This window comes from Recurvomyces mirabilis, assembly GCF_035927965.1.
Source record: "Recurvomyces mirabilis strain CCFEE 5264 chromosome Unknown scaffold_38, whole genome shotgun sequence".
Classification (NCBI taxonomy): Eukaryota; Fungi; Ascomycota; class Dothideomycetes; order Mycosphaerellales; family Teratosphaeriaceae; genus Recurvomyces; species Recurvomyces mirabilis.
The window spans coordinates 27,378-46,600 of NW_027041972.1; the positions used below are offsets into that span (position 1 = coordinate 27,378).

The 19,223-nt window shown below is 51.8% G+C and overlaps 3 protein-coding genes across 3 annotated transcripts; 2 read left to right on the forward strand and 1 right to left on the reverse strand.

Annotated features, from left to right (window-relative positions):
* Positions 1-1,214: 1,214 nt before the first annotated feature.
* Positions 1,215-1,810, forward strand: LTS14_010170 (uncharacterized protein; the record flags this gene model as incomplete). Its single annotated transcript, XM_064842847.1, has 2 exons — positions 1,215-1,338; positions 1,398-1,810. 2 exons carry the CDS (start codon positions 1,215-1,217, stop codon positions 1,808-1,810), a joined length of 537 nt encoding a protein of 178 aa, XP_064689531.1.
* Positions 1,811-7,905: 6,095 nt separating this feature from the next.
* LTS14_010171 (uncharacterized protein) lies at positions 7,906-9,717 on the forward strand (the record flags this gene model as incomplete). Its single annotated transcript, XM_064842848.1, has 2 exons — positions 7,906-7,932; positions 8,005-9,717. The coding sequence occupies 2 exons, from the start codon at positions 7,906-7,908 to the stop codon at positions 9,715-9,717; spliced, it is 1,740 nt and encodes a 579-aa protein (XP_064689532.1).
* A 2,460-nt stretch (positions 9,718-12,177) lies between these two features.
* Positions 12,178-14,080, reverse strand: LTS14_010172 (uncharacterized protein; the record flags this gene model as incomplete). Its single annotated transcript, XM_064842849.1, has 2 exons — positions 12,178-13,125; positions 13,190-14,080. 2 exons carry the CDS (start codon positions 14,078-14,080, stop codon positions 12,178-12,180), a joined length of 1,839 nt encoding a protein of 612 aa, XP_064689533.1.
* Positions 14,081-19,223: the final 5,143 nt, after the last annotated feature.

Sequence of the window (19,223 nt, forward strand, 5' to 3'; positions counted from 1 at the left end):
GGAATTCGTCCCGTGGGCATTGTAAGTTACGAGCAGCTGTCGTGGTTTGGAACCTTTCGAGGCTAGGATCCTTGATCCCAGCCTATCATCCGGCGACTTGCAATGCAGACGTGCCATCTTTAATCTTTACACAAAATTGTATGTGTGGCCGTTAGAAAGATATATATGCATTTATAAGCGCGATATATCACGTCAAGAGACACTGCAATCGCCTGCCACTGTGCTGTAAAGAGAGTGTTCGAATTAGCACGAGTAATGGATTATCGGATTCCCGAGCACCATTTCGACATTGAAGGGCGGCCAGGATCCTTCTCGCCTGCCATGTCGATGAACAGCTTCTGGCTTACTCTTCATGCAGTCATACGGGTGTTGATGGAACGACATCTAAGTTGGAGTACAGTCGCTTGCCGTGTGTAGTTCAGGTGCGGTTGACTTTACACCAAGCCCCTTTCTACTTAGCGTGCATCGCTACCCTTCCCGAACGATGAAGTACTGCCGACTTTGACCTCACGCGTACACTGTCTGTGCATCGCAGCAGATTCGTAACCACCATCCTCCATGGCTAAGTGTATAACATCCCGATGATCCATGGCTAGGTGTATAAGATCCCGATGAGAAGCGTGCCGCATAATTGCTTCGGCGGAATGTCCCAAAAACTCCTAGAGTCCTGTATTGGACATCCTTCAAATCCGTGGAGGTCCTCGAGCGGGGCTGATCACTACCGTTGAAAGCACTCGAGACCACGGAACTCAATGACAATAGAATTTCCAGTCATCTCTCCAGGCTATCGACGACCTCTCGCCTTAAGAAGCTAAGTGCCGTGTGGTCACTCGTCCTTGATAGAGTATTCACACATCGGCGCAACGGGCAGGCACAGCACCTTGCCAAAGTGATCATGGATCTCTCAAAATACCTTTGCTAGAACGAAATAAGTCAGTTGAATCAGGTTTTCGGAATCTCGCTTGAACATGACTCTGCGCTCGTCTTCTGGACGGGTATATCTCCAATGCTCGCGAAGGATTGGGCCCGTAGAAACGACCTGAAGACGCTCACCATTGCGATGGGTTCATTGTATGCCGACAAAAGCCAAGGAAGGCCAGAGTCTCGAAAGTCTAAGAAGTCGTGGTCTAAATATATGAAAGGCGCATCCTGTGGTTTTGCACAACAGGCTTGCCAAAACAGGTATGCCATTGTCCTTACAAATGCACCGCCAAATGTCTACAGCACGCGCGAACACTCAAATTATCGCGAAATCGAAGAACCAATACTCAAAGGGTTTGAAAACAATCGACATGCGATACAAATTCACCATGTGCATCCAACAGTCCCGGGTGCCGCGTGTTTCCGTTATCAGATATGGCCCAGTGACCGTTCTTCTGAATGGTTTAGCTTTCTAGAATGCATTACTATCAAGAATATAGTGAAAAAGATCGTCCAGCGTACTGGTCTACAGCGATCGGAGAGACTAAAGGAAATCGAGAATGCGACACCTCCATATAATGAGTCAGAGAAATCGGTTTCTCCCGCCACCGTGTGTGAAAGCAGAAAGCAGGAGACTGCGCAGCAGAAAAAGGCGACGAAGCAAGTCAAGATCGAGAGGGAGCAGCAGGCAGCGCGAGAGAAGAAGGCGGCGAAGCAAGTCAAGGTCGAGAGGGAGCAGCAGGCGGCGCGAGACAAGAGGGCGGAGAAGCAAGTCAAGGTCGAGTGGGAGCAGCAGGCAGCGCGAGAGAAGAGCATCGAAGCGACCCAAGGTCGCGAAGGAATGGGCCGGAGATCTTCCTGGGCAAAACTCTTGCCATGCCTAGGGTGATACAACAACTAGACGGACGAAGTTGACTAAGCAGGGGTTGCTCGCCATGGTGACTGCCTAGCGTGATGTGAAGGACGCCCGAACCCAGTGAGTCCATGGAAAGCCGTTGAAACTCTCCCATCCGAGACCGATCTTTACACCTGTCCGCAAGAACGACAAATTCGAGGCTGCGTTCCGATAGACTCTTGTGTACATTGCTGTAGGGAGCGTATCCCACAGCACATGCGCTGCACAGCAAGGGAGAATCTCTCCGCATCTTGGCGTGGTACCTTGCAGTTCCACGACTTTGGCGCCGTATGTGCTCCTGCAGCCTGGTGCGGCTGATACGTGCAGATCTCCAAGTCAAGAATGGCGTCGAATGATCTCCTAGATTTTGATCAGGACGCCCGATATCGTTTCATCAATTTCTCTCAGCCATCTCCTTCCCAAGGAGAGTATCAACAGCTGCTCGACGCACCGTCCTTACGGTCAGATTCACCCGTCCAGAGCGACGTCAGAACTCAAGAGCATCAGCGTGGGGAGCAAAAGCTGCGGCTGCTGGACATGCATGAGTGATCTCGTGGAAAAGGATATTCACTAGAATGGAAAGTCGTCCTGAAGACGAGGCAGATCGTGACCAATACGGAACAGAACCTGATTGTTACGCCCGTCGCTTTTTTGGGAGTTAGAACTTCGTGCAAAGTTGTAAGAATCTTGGACCGAAAGTTGTCACGGCAGGATCGTCCCGATCCAGATGATACAATGGTTATCGTTGCTGTGACAAAGCGTGCTGAGCGCGACTTTATTGAGACCTATGAGGGACTTGCAATCGATGGGGCAGAAATCGCTAAACAGCTTGAGTCTTGGGCTGAGTATGATAGCGTAGGAGAGCGACTGACGATTAGAGTAACGTTCAGGTTCAAAGCACGCGATGGGACACAGAGCTCCTCACGCGGTCGATGCTCCGTCTTGAAAGGAACGCCAGGTTACCTGACACCTTGGCCTCTTGCTCAATTTTCAGGACTTGTCCACCACTTTCCCGCTCGAGTTTCAGCGGGTGTCTCTTTAGCTCAGCTGGAATTTGCCCAAAAATGGACAGAAGAAGATATTTTCCGCAACAGGGTCTCGTTATGAATTCCAGTGCCCTAAATACCGCTCGATATCTTGTATGACATCGAATGTAGTTGGAGGGGCTTCGGGCAACGTAGGATCTGCAAGTATGGAGTGTATGCACATCGTCAGATTACGATGCACTCCAGGACGATTGGCAACAAAGACATCTCTCTTCTTTAAAAGCTCTTCGACAGACATTCCAGCATGCTGCAGATCGAACCTCCGCACGTACACGACAACTTGTGATTTGCGCTGTTAGGTGGCTTGGGCAGCTTCAGTTAGCCAAAATGCTACGTCACAAGGTTCAAGTACTAGTTGCGATGCTATCGTCTTGTCAGCAAGTACCTTTACTAGGCTCTCGGAGCTGGGTTTCCAGCCATTTCGCTGCGTTCTGATCAACGACGAGTGTTTCAATGACGACGACTGTGTTGATGTACACAAATTCCTAAAGTGCCTAAAAAGGCGATGTGATTTGGAGGCGTTGAGGTCCAAGATCTAGGAACGGGTTGCACACTTGCTATGGACTTACAAACTGTTATTGAGCGGTACGAGGCCGTACGCAATATTCCACTGTCTGAGATCGATTCAAAAAAGATTCAGCTTGCAATGCTCAAGATATCTTGTCACCCTCTCCAGGACGCAATTGCGGACACTCGAGGGCTGCTGGCACCCCAGCGAGCGCGTGATCAAGTACCTTCCATGTTGTGGGTCTTCATGTATCGAGTGCTGCCAAGTCCAGGACACGGCTATATACTCTCTAGCCATGTTCAGACATAGTCGAAGCTAGCTAAAGCAGCCTACTCGCATCCTGCATTCTACAATCCGTCTGGTGATGGTCCGCACCAAGCTTCCTAATAGTCCTGCGGATGTGTCGCATAATTCAGAAGGAAACGCTATGACGGAAAGTTAGCTCTTGCGCGCCGCCGGGATCATCATGTGCCCGGATGACGCGGGGCAAGTTCGGTGCCAGCTGAACTTGTTTCTCATGGTCACAATGAGTCAAGATGATATATCCAATCTCAGCCAGCGGTACAATCAGATCAGGTTACTTTACCAGCAACGACTGCCACGATCCACGATTCAAGATGCACTCCACGACATTGCGCACATATTTGTGCACTATCGCGCCAGCTTGACATTCGGCGTAGCACTTCTTCACCGGCATCATGAGCTACGCCCCGGCTATGCAATGGTGCATTCCCGCTGATTTATGGACGAAGACTACTGCAGCATGGAGCAAGTCACCGGTCGTCGCATCTTCCCATGCGCGTTTCACTGCGGCTTGGACGAAGATGTCGGATTTCTTCCGTACGAGTTCTCCGAATCCCCTGCGCCAGCGCCAGACCAATCTTTCTTGTCCGCACTTGCAACATATCTTCGACAGACCGGCCTCTGTGAAACCATTGCAATCACCCACATAGATGGCCATGAGACAAGACGCGTCGAAAGGCTGTCCCCTGATGGGCAAGGTATGATCGCTGTAACGGCGGACAAGGAGCAAGAACCCTGGGATAAAGGATACACGACGACGGAGCGGGCGGTCATACAAGAAGAAGGAGAAGTTCGAATCGTGGCTGTCAGGAAATGTGACGACAAGGAGCCAGCTCACATGAGGCCATAGCTGAAGTGCTTTCATCCACTGCAATACGACGTTACCACGCAACGGGTGTCCGAGCACCTGCGGCTGGGATAACTCCCCAACTGCTTGGCTCACAGAACAGGGCATATTTTCAGCCCCCCGAATGTCACATGACCATGTTCTACGCCTTGCCTTTTGTCATGGGGCTGCTCTGCGACACGGCTGTGCCCGCACGACAGAGCGCCTTGCCTCACGTGACAGAGCAACGGAGCGAGAACGAGTCTCCTTGGTATATAGCAGTGGCCTTGGGGCGAGTAGTTAGGAACTTCGTGCTCAACCTCAAGTGTGTGCTCTTTCAGTGTGTTTTCAAGCCACAATATGAACAATGCAAGTTCCATCAAGGCACCGTGCTGTCCAAAAGTGCTTGGGCGTAGGACCCATAATGACATTCATGCATCAGAGGCGGTTACGCTGCCGCCTGCGATGATCCCAACCTCCCTACTCCGTCCGCTGACTCACATCGCTCTCAGGCTCGCAGTACGTAACGAGCATATGGTACGCTGGCTATTGTCGCGGCAAGTCGATATAAACAGACAAGACGCCTGGTCCGAGACTGCTCTGTCGCTTGCAATTGAGTGCAGCTCGTTCCGCGTACTGGATATGCTGTTGAGTGATGGCGCTGACGTCAGACGAGGAACGCCTCTCCATATGGCTCTCCGTATTGACGACGAAGCAGTGAGCTTACAATTGATGGCAAGACTTCTCTCGTTGGGGGCTCCTGTCGACCAATATCAGGGCAACAATTCACGAGCATGGGAAATGGTGGGTTTTCAGCGAGGTACTGCTCTCCACTTGGCGTGCGCAAAAGGAAAGAGTGGTGCTGTGCGACTGTTGCTAGCTAACGGCGCCAATCCTTTATACAAGCAGAGACTCCACACTGTCGAGCTGGAGCACTCGACCGCACTGGATGAGGCACAGGCGCACGGTCATGCGGACACACTTCTAATATTGCAGCAGTATCTTCGTAGATGATGCTAGCCCGGGTATTATTTCGTATCCTAATTCATGCTATGGCCCTATCACTATTCCTCTTCCCATCGAGTGTGGCGAGGTCACCACCCAAAACTGAGAATCACGGCCACACCGCTTACATACATGTTGTAGCTTTCTCTCCACACCCACAATCCGGCCAAGTACGTGCTACTTGTGGAGGTGGTTAAGAGAGCAGTATTCCCTTCAATGTTGTGTTCTGTCGGGTCAAGCGACGATGTTGTCGGAGCGGACGACAACATCCACAAACAGTGCCCGGGAGTACCTCGCCGAGAGAGAAGGGTAGCCACTATCCTGGGAATAGTTGACCAGACCTCCGAACACCTCCTGCTCGATGATTTCTCCCGACTTGCCTTCGTTCCGCCTGCATCTCCACCGTCGTCGTCATCTTTTTCTTCGTCTTCGTCATCACCTTCGTTGTTGCTACCTCCGCCTTCTTCATTCAGTCTAGCCTGCACAATCCGTGGCAGACCGACGCTCGTTAGCAAGGGGCACGTTATGATGAGAAGTGCTGTCCGCCTCTTATCTTGCCCAGGACTTCGAGCTAACTCATCGCAGCATCGTAGGCAGCGAGTCATCCGCTTGCCCCAGTAAGGCTGGCGTCAGGGACCTTCTCAATAGCCCTGGCTTTCGACTGCATCACATTTGGGGGTCATGCCTCAGTATTACCACGTTTAGCATCTGTCTTTGAGGGACACAAATGATATGGGCTCCGGTCGTGACGTTGCTGTAAGATACTCAAGTGGTAGTGATGTGCACTTATACGAACGATCAATGGAGTTGAGGCACCTACGACCAACTTTCCCGATACCCTCTGTCAAGAACGCTCTCATCATGAAGTCGTGCGAAGCTAGCTTATACGTGGGGCAGCCCCACCTAGTCCGTGCTCAGGCAGCTCGTGCCACGAGGTCCCTTGACATGATGGTTCGGACCCAAAGTTGAGACCACCGAGCCGTTGCGTCCATGCCCGACAGTGGAAATCCACGTTCGCTCCTTCGATCCCGACTTTTGTCTCCAGACGACCTGGCAGCACGACAACACACAGCTAACCGCTATCAGAATCGAGTTATGCCGAGACTGATTCTCTGAGTTGACATGGACCAGCGAGAAGTGGCCGACGATTTCAAATTGGTACAGCAACCACATATACCACTCCACCGACCTCGACAGACACGAGAGGGCATCCATGAACTTGCAGAAGGACGCTCGTCGAGAAGTAGGGCGTGGACGTCGTCTTCTACTGTAGGTGTCATCTTGCCAAGCGGAGTCTCACAGAGGCGGCTATGACAGCTACGTACCGGCACGGTGGCTCTTTCGAAACCTTGCGCGAGCCACTCAAGCGACAGATATGGGGCTCGATTCTGAAAAATGAAACATGTGTTGGGGCAAGCCGGACGAGATGCAACGTGACCGAGAGCTTTAAGCGCATCGTAAGGTCTGATATGGATAATTTGAAGGGATCAACTGGGACGTTTGCGCCGGATCTACCTTTGGATCTGGTCTACGAAAGGGACGAGGATGGGATCATCCGCGCGTACAACTGGACAGGCAGTCATGGTTCTCACTATGCATCGTCGGGATTCGCGGCATCGCTCAGGATACAGAAAACTGAACGAGATGAGCCAAGACCTGTTGCAGAGATAGCACCATCTTCAATCTTGATTCAGCAGCAAGTTGCTCTATCCACGTGGGCGGCACAGCAGGATCTCACCTCACCCGTACCGAAAGCATACGCTCGGCACGTTTCAAGCACGTTGCCAGATCGACTTCTTCTTCATCGCTTTGATATACTAGTGGTATAGACATCTCAGTGATGCACCAGTTCGAGCTTAGAGTCTGTCGTAGGCATGTAGGCTTGCAGAGGGAAGAGAAATTTTGCGTCAACGAGCAGCACGGTAGACTTCCACCACTGCTGCGTTCTAGCAGACATGAGCGGTCGAGCGACGAAACATGTTGCTACACCCGTGGAGGTGAAATTGGTCTCGGAATTTGTTAGGCTAAGAAGAGAACGATGTGCTAGCACTTGACTGGCTGCATCATTCGCATGGTCTGTGGTAGAGGATACTTCACGGTTCAAGTGCAGATACATCCGTTTGATTAATCCCGATTTCACAGACTCAAGCCAGTACAGATTTCAAACATAACAGCTTCACAGTCTGGGTTAACTAATGCGTGTATGTTCTACTTATAGCACAACATCGTCGTGCTGCCTCCACTGCAGAGGGCGCGATAGATGTGTATCAGCCAATGTGCTTGGCCAATCGGAAGACAGACATGAAGACACGTGACCATTCTCCACACATGTTGGAAGCCTGAGCGCTTGCCGAAACAGCTTTTATCCTTGCACCCCCTCCACCAACACTGTCGCCCAGCGATGGCACCCTCCGAATGCAAACCACTGGTGAGCTTTGGTCTTTGAAACTTCTTTTTCTGTCCATACAGTATGCGTCCGAATCGTTCGAAAGTGTGCAAGCGAATTCCCACCAAAGCGAAACGGCACAGCACGAGGCTCGCACAAGCATGTAAAAACCGCCTTCCCTCTCCCCCGAGTGAAGGTCAACCGGCCACTCAAAAGCGGAAACGTCAGGAAAGACACGACGAAGATCTCGAGTCAGGCTTGAAAAGGACGCACAAACTCCAACGTGTCCACGACACACCAACCCTTTCGGGAAGCTCGACCGCGAACACCCTGTCCTACGGTTCACCAGTCCACTGGGAGGATTACTTTGAGCAGTGGCCTCCTAATAGAGATATGGACGAATCAATGACCAAAAAGAGAAACCGAACTCCATCTCACACTCCGTCAAGTAGTTACAGCAAAAGCGTCCGAGATGGCGAGGCTCCAGCGGCCTGGACACGGCAGCACGAAGAGAAGATGCAGGAAGCTGGGCTTTTCATGACAGACTATCAAAATCGTGCTTCGATCACCGATGACTGTAAGAAGCTGTGTGACGAACTCCATGAGAAAAATTACGACGATCCCACCGGATCGTTATTTAAGCCGCAGAGGCTTGCAAAAATTCTCGAGCGAGTACGCTTTCGCAATGAGGCTCGTGTGGTCCGGGATATCATGCCTGTCCTTGTTCCGTCCCCTGAGCTCCTCCATATCGACGGCGTCGCCTCACTGAAAGACATATGCGAAGCGTTGAATGCCGAGTGGACTCAGTGCAACACGCTATGCGGCCCGCGACCGAAGCCGGACTTTGTTGCAGGAGTGGCAGGCTCTGCCTTCACCAATGAAGAAAGGGAGAAACTCCAACTAAGCCACACAAGCTCAAGTCCCAACTCATTCCCCGAGAACATGTACTATCCGTTCTTGATCTGCGAAGCCAAAGGCAGTGACAAACCTGTGGACGCTGCAGAACGGCAGGCTATGCACAGTGCTAGTATTGCTGTGCTTGCTCAGATCCAGTTGTACAGGAAATTTTCTGCTGCAGAAGAACTGGATGGCAAAGTCCTGGTCTTCTCCATTGCACACGACGCTTCCATGATCAAAGTCTTTGGTCACTTCGCGAAAATTGAAGGTGACAAGCTCACTTTCTTTCGACATCAGTTGTATCTCAGTGATATCGCCACCGACCTGCGATCAGAGGCATCATCCCGCGCGTACAACATCACACGTGCCATCTACGATGTCTTCTTTCCTCAACACCTGGCTCGGATCAGAAGCGCTTTGTCGAAGCTCAGGGGCTCCACGGTGGCGTCCTTCACATCTCAACTGGATCTGGTTGATGGCTCTCAGGAATCCACTGTCAGCAAATCATTGCAGGAAGATGCAAGGTTCAAGAAGCCATCGCTTTCGTCCACCGCGATGCTGCAGCAAGAGAATGAAAGGCTTCGCGACCAACTCTTGGAGATGGTGCGCAACCAGCAAACCGAAGCTATATCTCAGCGGCAAGAGCAAGACAAGCAACGAGTGGTGATGGAGCAACAGCTAGCTCAGCAAAAGGAGCAGACGGAGCAACAGCTAGTGCAGCAGATGGAGCAGATGGAACGACAGCTAGCTCAACAGAAGGATCAGATGGAACGACAGCTAGCTCAACAGAAGGATCAGATGGAACGACAGCTAGCTCAACAGAAGGAGCAGATGGCACAGCAGTTGGCACAACAGAAGGAGCATATGGGACAGCAGCTGGCTCATCAATGCGAGCTGATTGCTCTACTGAAAGAGTCTAAGAGCAAATGACTAGATATCGTTGTATCAAGTGTTGAGCTGCCATAAACGTTGAAGCCATGGATCGGACCATCGCCTAGGGGATCTTGCCTCACATGACAGCAATTTCCTCCCACCGGGAGCTTTTTGCCTGACGAGGTCGGAAACTACAACAGTACTCTCACGGAGTGAATATCCTATCACATTCACATAAAACCAGACTTGCCTCCCATCACGGGACGCTGTGAAGCAAATTAGCTGTGCAATCAGACGGAAGGATATCGAACAACCTGCAGCTAATCTTTGCGCGGATGTATGGCATAATATCCAGTCGCTCGCGCTCGGTCTCATCATAGGTCTTGCGCCATTCGCGAGGACATGGTGGGTATCCCTTGAACGTAACCTCTATCTGTACAGTGCCATCGGCCCTATGATCATGAGACGATGCCCACGGACAAAGCTTGTGCTGATCGCGCAGCATAGCGGTCCTAACCCGGATATCACCGACCGCGATCCCCCGACATGTTGAATACCTTCTGGTCCTCGTTGTTGACGCAACAGTCTCTTCCAATCGCCATCTCGTACAGTGGTGGTTGGTATATGACTATCGTCTCCGCGCGTGTGCCGAACGAGGGTAGTCCTCGGGCAGGGTCGAAGCGTGCCGCCACCGTGAGTATATCACCCCGTCGTGGGACATGGAAAGTGACGGATAGTGCAGCGCCAGGGACGTGTTGCAACGGAATGTGAGGGACGAGTGGTGTCCATGGTATCAGGCCAAGGTGATGCCGTACGATAGAGCTCTCCTCCTTCGTTTCAAGGTCCTAACGCCATTGGAGATTTTATCCGCGCGCAGTCACGTGAATGCAGCCGCCCAGCCTCTTTGTAACGTGAGGTGCAGGCATATAATGATGATAGTAGTGACATTATGTGCGCCGGGCAAGACTGACTAGAAGACTGTAATAAGTAGCTCAGCCTATCAAAGGACCAAAGCCGGCGCATGTTTTCCCAGTCCAAGGTGTGTGCTTGGCTCCGTCGAGTTCTGTGAAGTCAAAGGTACGTATGAAATGGCGGGAATACTTCGTTGACGACTCGTCGATCTCAGCATAATACCCGTAAATCCTGACGCATCGATGGTCGTGCAAAATGGAGAAGGCAAGAACCTCCCGGTGCAGCTCCTTCTCGGGCTTCACTGCCCGGAAGAGCTCTATCACCGCTCGCACCGCAATGGCCGCACTGTGAGCAATTTGATGGTCGGCAACGTCTAGGGTCGCGGTGCCGCAGTTCACTTCACAGGTCAAAAAGGGGAATTACATATACCACGTGGCCATGAAGTATGACTGGTCGTTGAAGTCGACAATGACCGGATGCATCCTATCAAGTTGCTCCTGAGTGAATGCCTCTCGGCGAAAGCCAACCGCATAGTCCGGCCGCGGTCGTGTCTTCGTAATTGGAATGGAGTTGTTCCAGCCTTCACTGACGCTCTCAATAAGGCTTTGCAGATGGCTGGCGCCGTATGTATTTAGTGTCTCCGCTGACGGAACTATTAGCCTTGTGATATCCTATATCACTCGGGCTTCATTCCTGTCCTGAATCTTCTTGCAAGCAGCGTTGAATATGCCATCACGAAACAACGAGTGTTCGGGTATGTTTTCTTCTCCCCCTTGTCGTAGGAGATTCTACATTCTCGTTGCTGTCAGGCGAGATATCCGATTCGGACTCATCCATAAAAACTCCTTTGGTTCCAAGGACTGTTGCAGGTTTCTTGTACTCGGCGTTCTTCTGCTCCCTTGACTTTTGCTCTCCTTGCCCAGTCGAGCTCGTCGTTGCAGAGTCGGTGTCTGACTTTCTCCAGCTCCCGGACGAAACAGATCTTTTACGGGCAAGTATGTTCTCCATGTCTCTACCCTTCTGGCTATAATGCGGAGGCCGCTCCCTCTTTGCCACCCAATGTGCAATTGGATGCTCTTCGTCCACAATCAGATTGCTTAGCTTAGCTGGGACAGATGTAGAGTTTTCGGCCGCAAACCGCCGTCTCTTGTAGCGTTGTTCGTATTTCCCAACAAATGCGGCTGGGGTGTTCTGTGTTTTCGCTCGCTTCAGAGAGACTGGCTTCTGACGTTAGTGTGTATGACTCTGCGTCGCACATTAGCTACCCTGCGAGAGTAACCGGAGACACCGGTGATTTGACTAGTACTGGAGCACTGGTTACAAGGATGGGATCCCATTCAAGTGATGTCCCCATAATGAATGCATCACTGGCTCCGAGCACTACCCCCGGGTCAGCGTCTAAGGCATTTGGCTGGATGCCCAGAGCACATAGTCCGGAGAGAGGGCGATTCACCACAGCTAGGTAACAACAAACTTTATGCACATCCCGCATTTCCTCCTTAGTTCTAATGCTCCAGGCCAGCCGTGTAATGTGTCTCCCACTAACCTCAGAATGGATGAGGTACGTCGCATACCACACCCTTCTACCTGCCATGGACAGAGTAGCTAAACCCCCTTTTCAGCATCACTAGCCTCCCCCATCTTCTCTTTCATGCACGAGTGCTTGGAATCGGGCAGATATGGATGCCCCTCACACAGCCTAGTACATCTACGACTCTTCAGGTCGCATGGGCAATCGTCCAAGGCGCAGTTCTTGCAGTAGCAGCCCAGTTGCTTGAACTTGCTACGTAATCCCTGAAACGTCTTATTTAACATCTTGCCCTGCTCGCCGTTGCGAAACTCCGCCTTCTCCACCTCAAGTAGCCGCCAAAGGCGCACTAATACCTCGCTCAATTGATATGGAATTGCTTCATTCGTGGCCGCTTGGTGCTCACAGATCCAGTGGACTGATTCCAGGATCTGGACAATGTTGCACTCGTCCCAAAACATACCACCTTCCATGTACGAGGGGCTTGGCGTGCTCACGGCATGCACGAGTTTCGGGCCAGGCGGCATAATAAGTACGTCGTCTTCCTCTAGCGGGGCCAGAAAAGACTTGCCGCCCGGTAACCAATGGCAGCCTTCGCGATTGAGATCCTCCCAGTCTTTGACATTCATGTCAGAAGACTTTACGTACATCCAAAACTTGAGATCGCCCGCTACCTGACGCACGAACGTGCCGGCCGCAATGTCCACATGACTCCCGCTGAATGCTCCCTTGTGGGCTAAGAGGGCGAATTGTATGCAACTCGCCATGTCGTTTGGCCTCATTTCAGTTCGCGCACTAGCCTCCAAAACTTCACCGCCACCTTGTACTACTTTGATCGTCTCCTGTTGCTTGCCGGGATTGCCGCCGCCCCGGACACTTTCGGTGAGGTCCTCGAGCAGCTTATACCGGCCTAGGCGCGTAAACATTGGCCGATCAACATTGATAAGCGGGCGCAAATCGATCGCGTTCAGACCCAAGTGGTTCCGACCCGCGCCCTTAGCGAAGTCCTTGGACCCCCAATAGGCCTACATTACCAAGGCCAAACTGTACCTGGAGCTTAGCATCGGAGTAGCGCCGTTGCAAACGAACATACGACTCATCGAGAGTGTACGCGCCCTTGTCAAGTAAATCCTGCTTCAGCAGGATGGGAACTTGCGGCTTCCATTCACGATTTCTAGCCTTTCGGTCGAAAGCTTCAGCACTTAGACAAAGCAAGTCTGCATCCAGCTCGTTAGTTGTATTTCCGATTAGCCCTCCACCATCACAATACACCTTCGGGCACTTTGACCCCAACAGCCACGCCTTCTCCACTGGCTCATCTGTTTCTTCTGCGTAAGTCACCAATGCCGCCAAGTGTTTGTCGACCCAGTAACCACTCAGATACTCTACCGAGTCGGAGCAATCGAAGGCTGGCGTTAGCGCTGCGTACGTCCCCTGGGGTGGTTCAGAGCTGTCCGCCGCTGATGAAGTGGCTGGTGTTGTTTCAGGTGTTGGTATGGGTGTTGATATGGGTGTTGCTCGCGGCGTGGACTCGGACTCATGTACTGTCGGTTTAGACGACGCTGAATTAGACGCTATGGTCTCCTGCGGCGCTGCCTGTGGTGTATTCGGCGCCGTCTCCCCATTTGCGTCCTGGGCCTGATCTTCAGCCTCGTTCTCAGTCTTGTTCCCAGCTCCATCTTCAACCCCGTCCTCGCTCTCGGGACAAACATTAGATGTGTCTATTGTTGTATCTGCACTGCCCAGTGACACTTGGCCGCCAATGCTACTCTCGATCTGCACTCCTTTAGTGGACCTTCTGCCTTCATTGTTAGTGGATCGTACCACACTTCTCTGTAGTCCCACTTTCTTCCAAGGTGAACCTTCATCTTCCCGTATTCCTATGGACAGTCTCGTCCTCTTCTTGCCATGACTTTCCTGTACGAGGATGCCAAATTCATCCTTGGCGAGCAGATGCGTAGCCTGCGCAGAGTCGGGCATGTCGATGACCCTTAGACCGGTAGAGAACCGGAGGTGTTCAGGCTTGTACGATAACCAGTGTTCAACTACCTGAAGCTCCGCCTGCAGATCGCTAATCGTATAGCCTCGAATTTTGACTGTCCCATTCTTGTGCCAGATAGCAATGTTTTGTAGATCAATTCGAGTGACTGGAGAGTGTGGAAGACATCTATCCTCCACCACTCCAACGAATTGTGACTGACTAGAGCCACTACGTATACTACTATCATGTCTCCTGATCATGACAGCATTGAGGCGACCGACGGCATTCTTCCAGTCCGGATATGATTGAGCTGCTGCCCACAGAGACTCCAAGTATCCCCGCGTACAATGGTGCCAGCCGTAGTGCATTACCACCGGCAAGCTCCAGTGCGCAGCGACGTTTGCTACTAGCCGCATACATCTTCCACTCTCCCTGTTCCATAACGCGTCCTGCTGTCCAGTCTGCTCCAGAGCGACGAGATTCTTGTATGCGAGAGAGCCGGTGACTGGCCGAAATGATTGCAAAACTACAGATGCACAATTTTGAGCAACTTGCTGCCCCGAGACTAACTCTTGCGAAATCTCGTGCAGCACTTGAGCTTTGTCTGCCGGCCGGCTTGAGAGGGAGCAGCCGCAATCGATATGACTCGACTTTCCGTAGCATACAGAGCCGCAGCTCTACGTCGCGCGTATCGAGTTTGGCGGATTTGACCATGGTGGTTTGCTCTCCGCATGCGTAGCATAACGAAGCGTTGCACGGGAGTAGTAGTTACCTGCACATTGGAATCGCAGCGCATAGGGCAGGCTTTGCCAGCGCTAGTCGAGCTAGTGCTCACAAAACTTGCCCTATGCGTAGTGAATTTGGTTCGATGTTATTGGACAGGTTCTGCAGGGTCCAACCATCCTGCAAGAGAACGTCTACAACATGGACGACACGGGGATCATGCTTTGCCAGCTCGGCTCGGTAAAGGTTCTGGTCGGTAAGGACAATCAAAGAAACTGCAATGGTGCGCGTGTGAAGCGCACCACGATCACGGCTATTGAGTGCGTGAGTAGTGATGGTAGATGTCTGCATCCCATGATAATCTGGCCAGCTTCTACCCAACGGTCAAACTGGAGCACGTGGCCCACGCCAGGGTGCACTACGGCTTCTCTGATGGTGGCTTTGCCGACTCGCTTCTGAGCCTACAGTGTTTTAAGGTTGTGTTTGGCCCTCAGACGAGGGACGGGCCCAATTGAGCAACTTGCTACACCGGAGGCATTCGACACATCTTTCTGTCTTTGGCTTGATGTTCAGCCGTTCATCCGTACTTAACAAGGCAGCGTCTGTTTTACTGACCGTAGTCTAGCGTAACGATGCCGCGCCGCTCGCAAAGAAGTAGAGTTCCAGTGCGACTACGGCCAATCAAAGTCATCAGATCTTGATGCACTATACGCCATAATGCTTACCCCTGCTATCCAACTGTCTTGGAGGGGTGGGTGAAAAGCCGCAGGACATAGCATGTCGCCCGTCCAGGAAGCGCTACGGTAGCTGACACTAAACTGTGCATGAATATATGTTTGTTTGTTGTACCGCTTATATAGAGGCTGTAGATCATAGGTATGTCTGTCACTGGCTCTCATTACTGACCGGCCTAATGGCCATGACGGCGATATACCGGCCTTGACCCCAACGCCTGTATATTTCTGCACCGGCCATTGTGTTTGGAATCCGATTCTGGATACCTAACAGTCGCGCAAATCCATACGGAATGATGCTAAGGCATGCCGAACAGTCTCCATAACGGCAGGACGTTGGCCGTATAGTCCTTGATAGAAACGTCTCGAAAGCCCGCCGTATACAGAAGTCGCTCGTATTCGCCTTCTCTCAAAGTATTACCGCAATGGGAGAGACGGAGGATCTCTTGTAGTGTATGGGATTCACAGTAGAAGTCTGCCTCGTGAAGTACAAGGACCCCTCCCGGACGAAGTAGTCGATAAAAGTTGTTGAGTACCTTAAGAGGCTCGTCGGCGTGTACAAAAGCTTCCATCGTGTAAACACCATCAAAAGATTGATCTGGGAAGAGAGCCACAGGAATATGATGATAGTCGGCGAGATGTATATCTACCAAGTCCCGTAGACCGCTTCGATGGATCCTACGACGAGCATCTGCAACGTGCCTAGGAAGCAGATCGATAGCGTCCACACGTAGTCTGTGGTTCGCTAGATAGCTAGCAACGATAGCAGATCCAGCTCCTACGTCGAGCACTCTCGATCCATCTGCCAGACCAAGCCGGTCAAGAAGTTTCTCTTCCATAGTCCTTTGAGCGCGGCCGATGGGAAAAGGCCACAAAGTCCCTGGCTCCCAATAGCCACAGTGTCGCGCATTACCTAGGAGGATGCGATAGCCTAAGCGCGATTCGAGAGTCGTATAGTAATCTTCCACTGTTGGGTCTGCTTTGCATCCGTTCATCATTGCAGCCAAGCTGGACAGAGAGTCAGCGCAAAAGGTCGGCGACTTATATACATCCGAGGAAAACATCTATACTTAGTGCCAACGCAGGGACTACGACGGCTGGAAAATTCCTGCGACAATATCAGTGGACTTTTCCGTCACAGGGAACGGAACCGGAACTACCGCAGAGAGATCAGTTGGTTCTACTATCGATTCGTGGCCAACGAGACGTTGCGCGATATTTGTCCGCAGAACAAGGGGTCGTCAACAAGCCGGACACATGACCTGCATTTGTTCACCTCTCGTTAGCAAGTGTGAGATTAGCGCATCACCACATCTATTCCTGTTTACATCACTGTCATGGATCACTCTCTACCTCATCAATTGGGCGCCCCGCTTCCACCCTACCGCTTTTGATAGGGACGGTAACAGCGGAATCTTGACACAACTGAGACAAACGCTAGAGAGGCGCGAGACCCTCGTTCAAGATGGCGATGTCCAGTCTGCGTTACAATACTTGATACTCTGCGGAACTGCAACCGGACTCCACCAACCCACGTCGCCGAAGACTTCCGTCGGAACGCTACCTGCATATGCTATGATGCTGGATTTCGCCTGGCATACCAGTCCCGTTGGTCGCTCGAGCCCGGTAAGCTATCTTGCCAAGTAACACGCTGGCTGTGGCCCATGGCGACTCGGCCGTCGCCATCAGAAGAGACAGAGAAGGCGGAAACCGGCACAGGGCTACCACTGCCAGCCAGAAATGGGGTCTCGTATATTTCCATAATGCTTTCCAATAGCGACAAGCTCTCTTCCTCATTTAGCTCCTCATTCCCCAGGTCTGGATCAACAATATGCTTAGGACTCTGTCGCAGTGCTTGATTAGGGACCTCGAAAGCCGTAGGAGAGTGTTGTGGGGGTACCGTAGGTGGTTCTTCCGTCTCAATCGTCGAGACAAGAACAAAGCGGATCCTCCGACGCCAGCACAGTACAGCTAGTCCAATGCCAGCGAGAATGAACAGGCTCACAAGCGCAGCAGCGGTAATTCCAGAGGCCTGTGCTCTGGTTAGATCCCTCAGAGCTGTCTTTGCTGGAGCAGACTGGACGAGTACTGGGGTCTGTGTGGTAGAACTCGTTGTTGTAATGGTGATATATGAAATGCTCGTGGGTAGTGCTGTTGGCATAATCGCCAGAGTTTTTGTTATGGTAATAGCCGTAGGATTAGACGATAGCGAAATTGACGTGCCTGTGAGATTGCAGGTCAAGCGTATCGACTCGGTGTTGCTTGGTTCACTGCTGTTCCAACTCTGATATCGGTGAGCTAGTAGTTGCGGGCCCATGATCCAATATATGCTTGAATTGGAGTGATATGGGCATTCTACGTGGCATTACAGATCCTTATAACCTGACAGCTGCGCGATGCGCCACGATGATGGTGCTAATTACAATCCCACCCCTCAGTTCTTTGGCGCCGTGAATGTAGGTTTTACGGTTTCTTACCACCAGTGTTATTCACATGAGTGCAACAAGGATGGATGACCGTGGCACAGCGGCGCGTAAAATTCTGAATAACCTTAACGGCACCAGCCGATATCCCAAGCGCTAGCTAGCGCTTTCAACTTGATCTTATTGTGTCCAGATGCGAGATCTCTCAAGGCGCAGCTGTTGCGACCCGAGCACGAAGCAGAGCTAGCGCACTTCGTATGCTCATCGCCTCTCTCTCAAGCGCATTGAGGCGCAGCTCAAGCACATGGATATGTGGTAGCGTTACGATATCCGCCACTAGGTCGCCCGCTTCCGTTTCAACCATAGCAGATCTCCTGAACAATTGCTGCGCCGTAGACGAATCCGGCCTCTATCTGAGGTTGTTGCATTTGCCAAGCCTCATATAGGTGGGACACCTTAACACCGTCGGCGCAGTTGACCATTATGCACTTTTCGCTCCTGCCGCGCTTATCGAGCTGGTCCACTTTGAAAGTGACCGAGTCCGCTGGCGGTTGGAACAGCAGCATACTACTGAAAACACCGTCGGTGCACATACTGCGTATTGCTGGAAGGTCGTCGCAAAGTATGGTGCTGGCGCCTCGAGCGAACAGCAGCTCACTCAATTGGTGGCTATCGGTGCCCACCTTCGGGCATTCCTCCAGATAAAGGCGCTGTCTCAAGGTCTTGGAGTTACGTATGACTGATCTGAGTGCTGGAGATGTCACTGATGCGTGTATCAGATCGATCATTGACAGGCCAGGATCACAGCAGATTCCTACCCATATCTCGGCCGGAACAGTATCCATTATTGCGGCCAGACCACCATCTGCGCACGTGCGGCGCTGCGGTTTGCTGTATTAGTAACTTGTCGACCGACCGACACTCACCAACCACACTACCTTTTGGCTCTGGTCTAGATGCATTGACCTTTCACAGTCTAACCAGACGTGCTTCCGCTTCATAGCCAAAATATAGGAAGTAGACTGATAAAAGGCTTCGGTTTTGAAAATGCAAGAGCGACTGCTTAAAGGTCCACGAATGAAAGAGAAGTGCTAGCCATAGGTGGTAGACGCTAAAGTTGCACCTGCAACCCCGTCGTCACCCACATCTCGCTGCTCACATTGCGAGTGGTCTGCGGGATGATACGTCCGCATCGACGGCACCTGCACATGGCTTTGATCACTGTTACATCGGCGGACGATACTGTTTTATGGTCCAGTTCG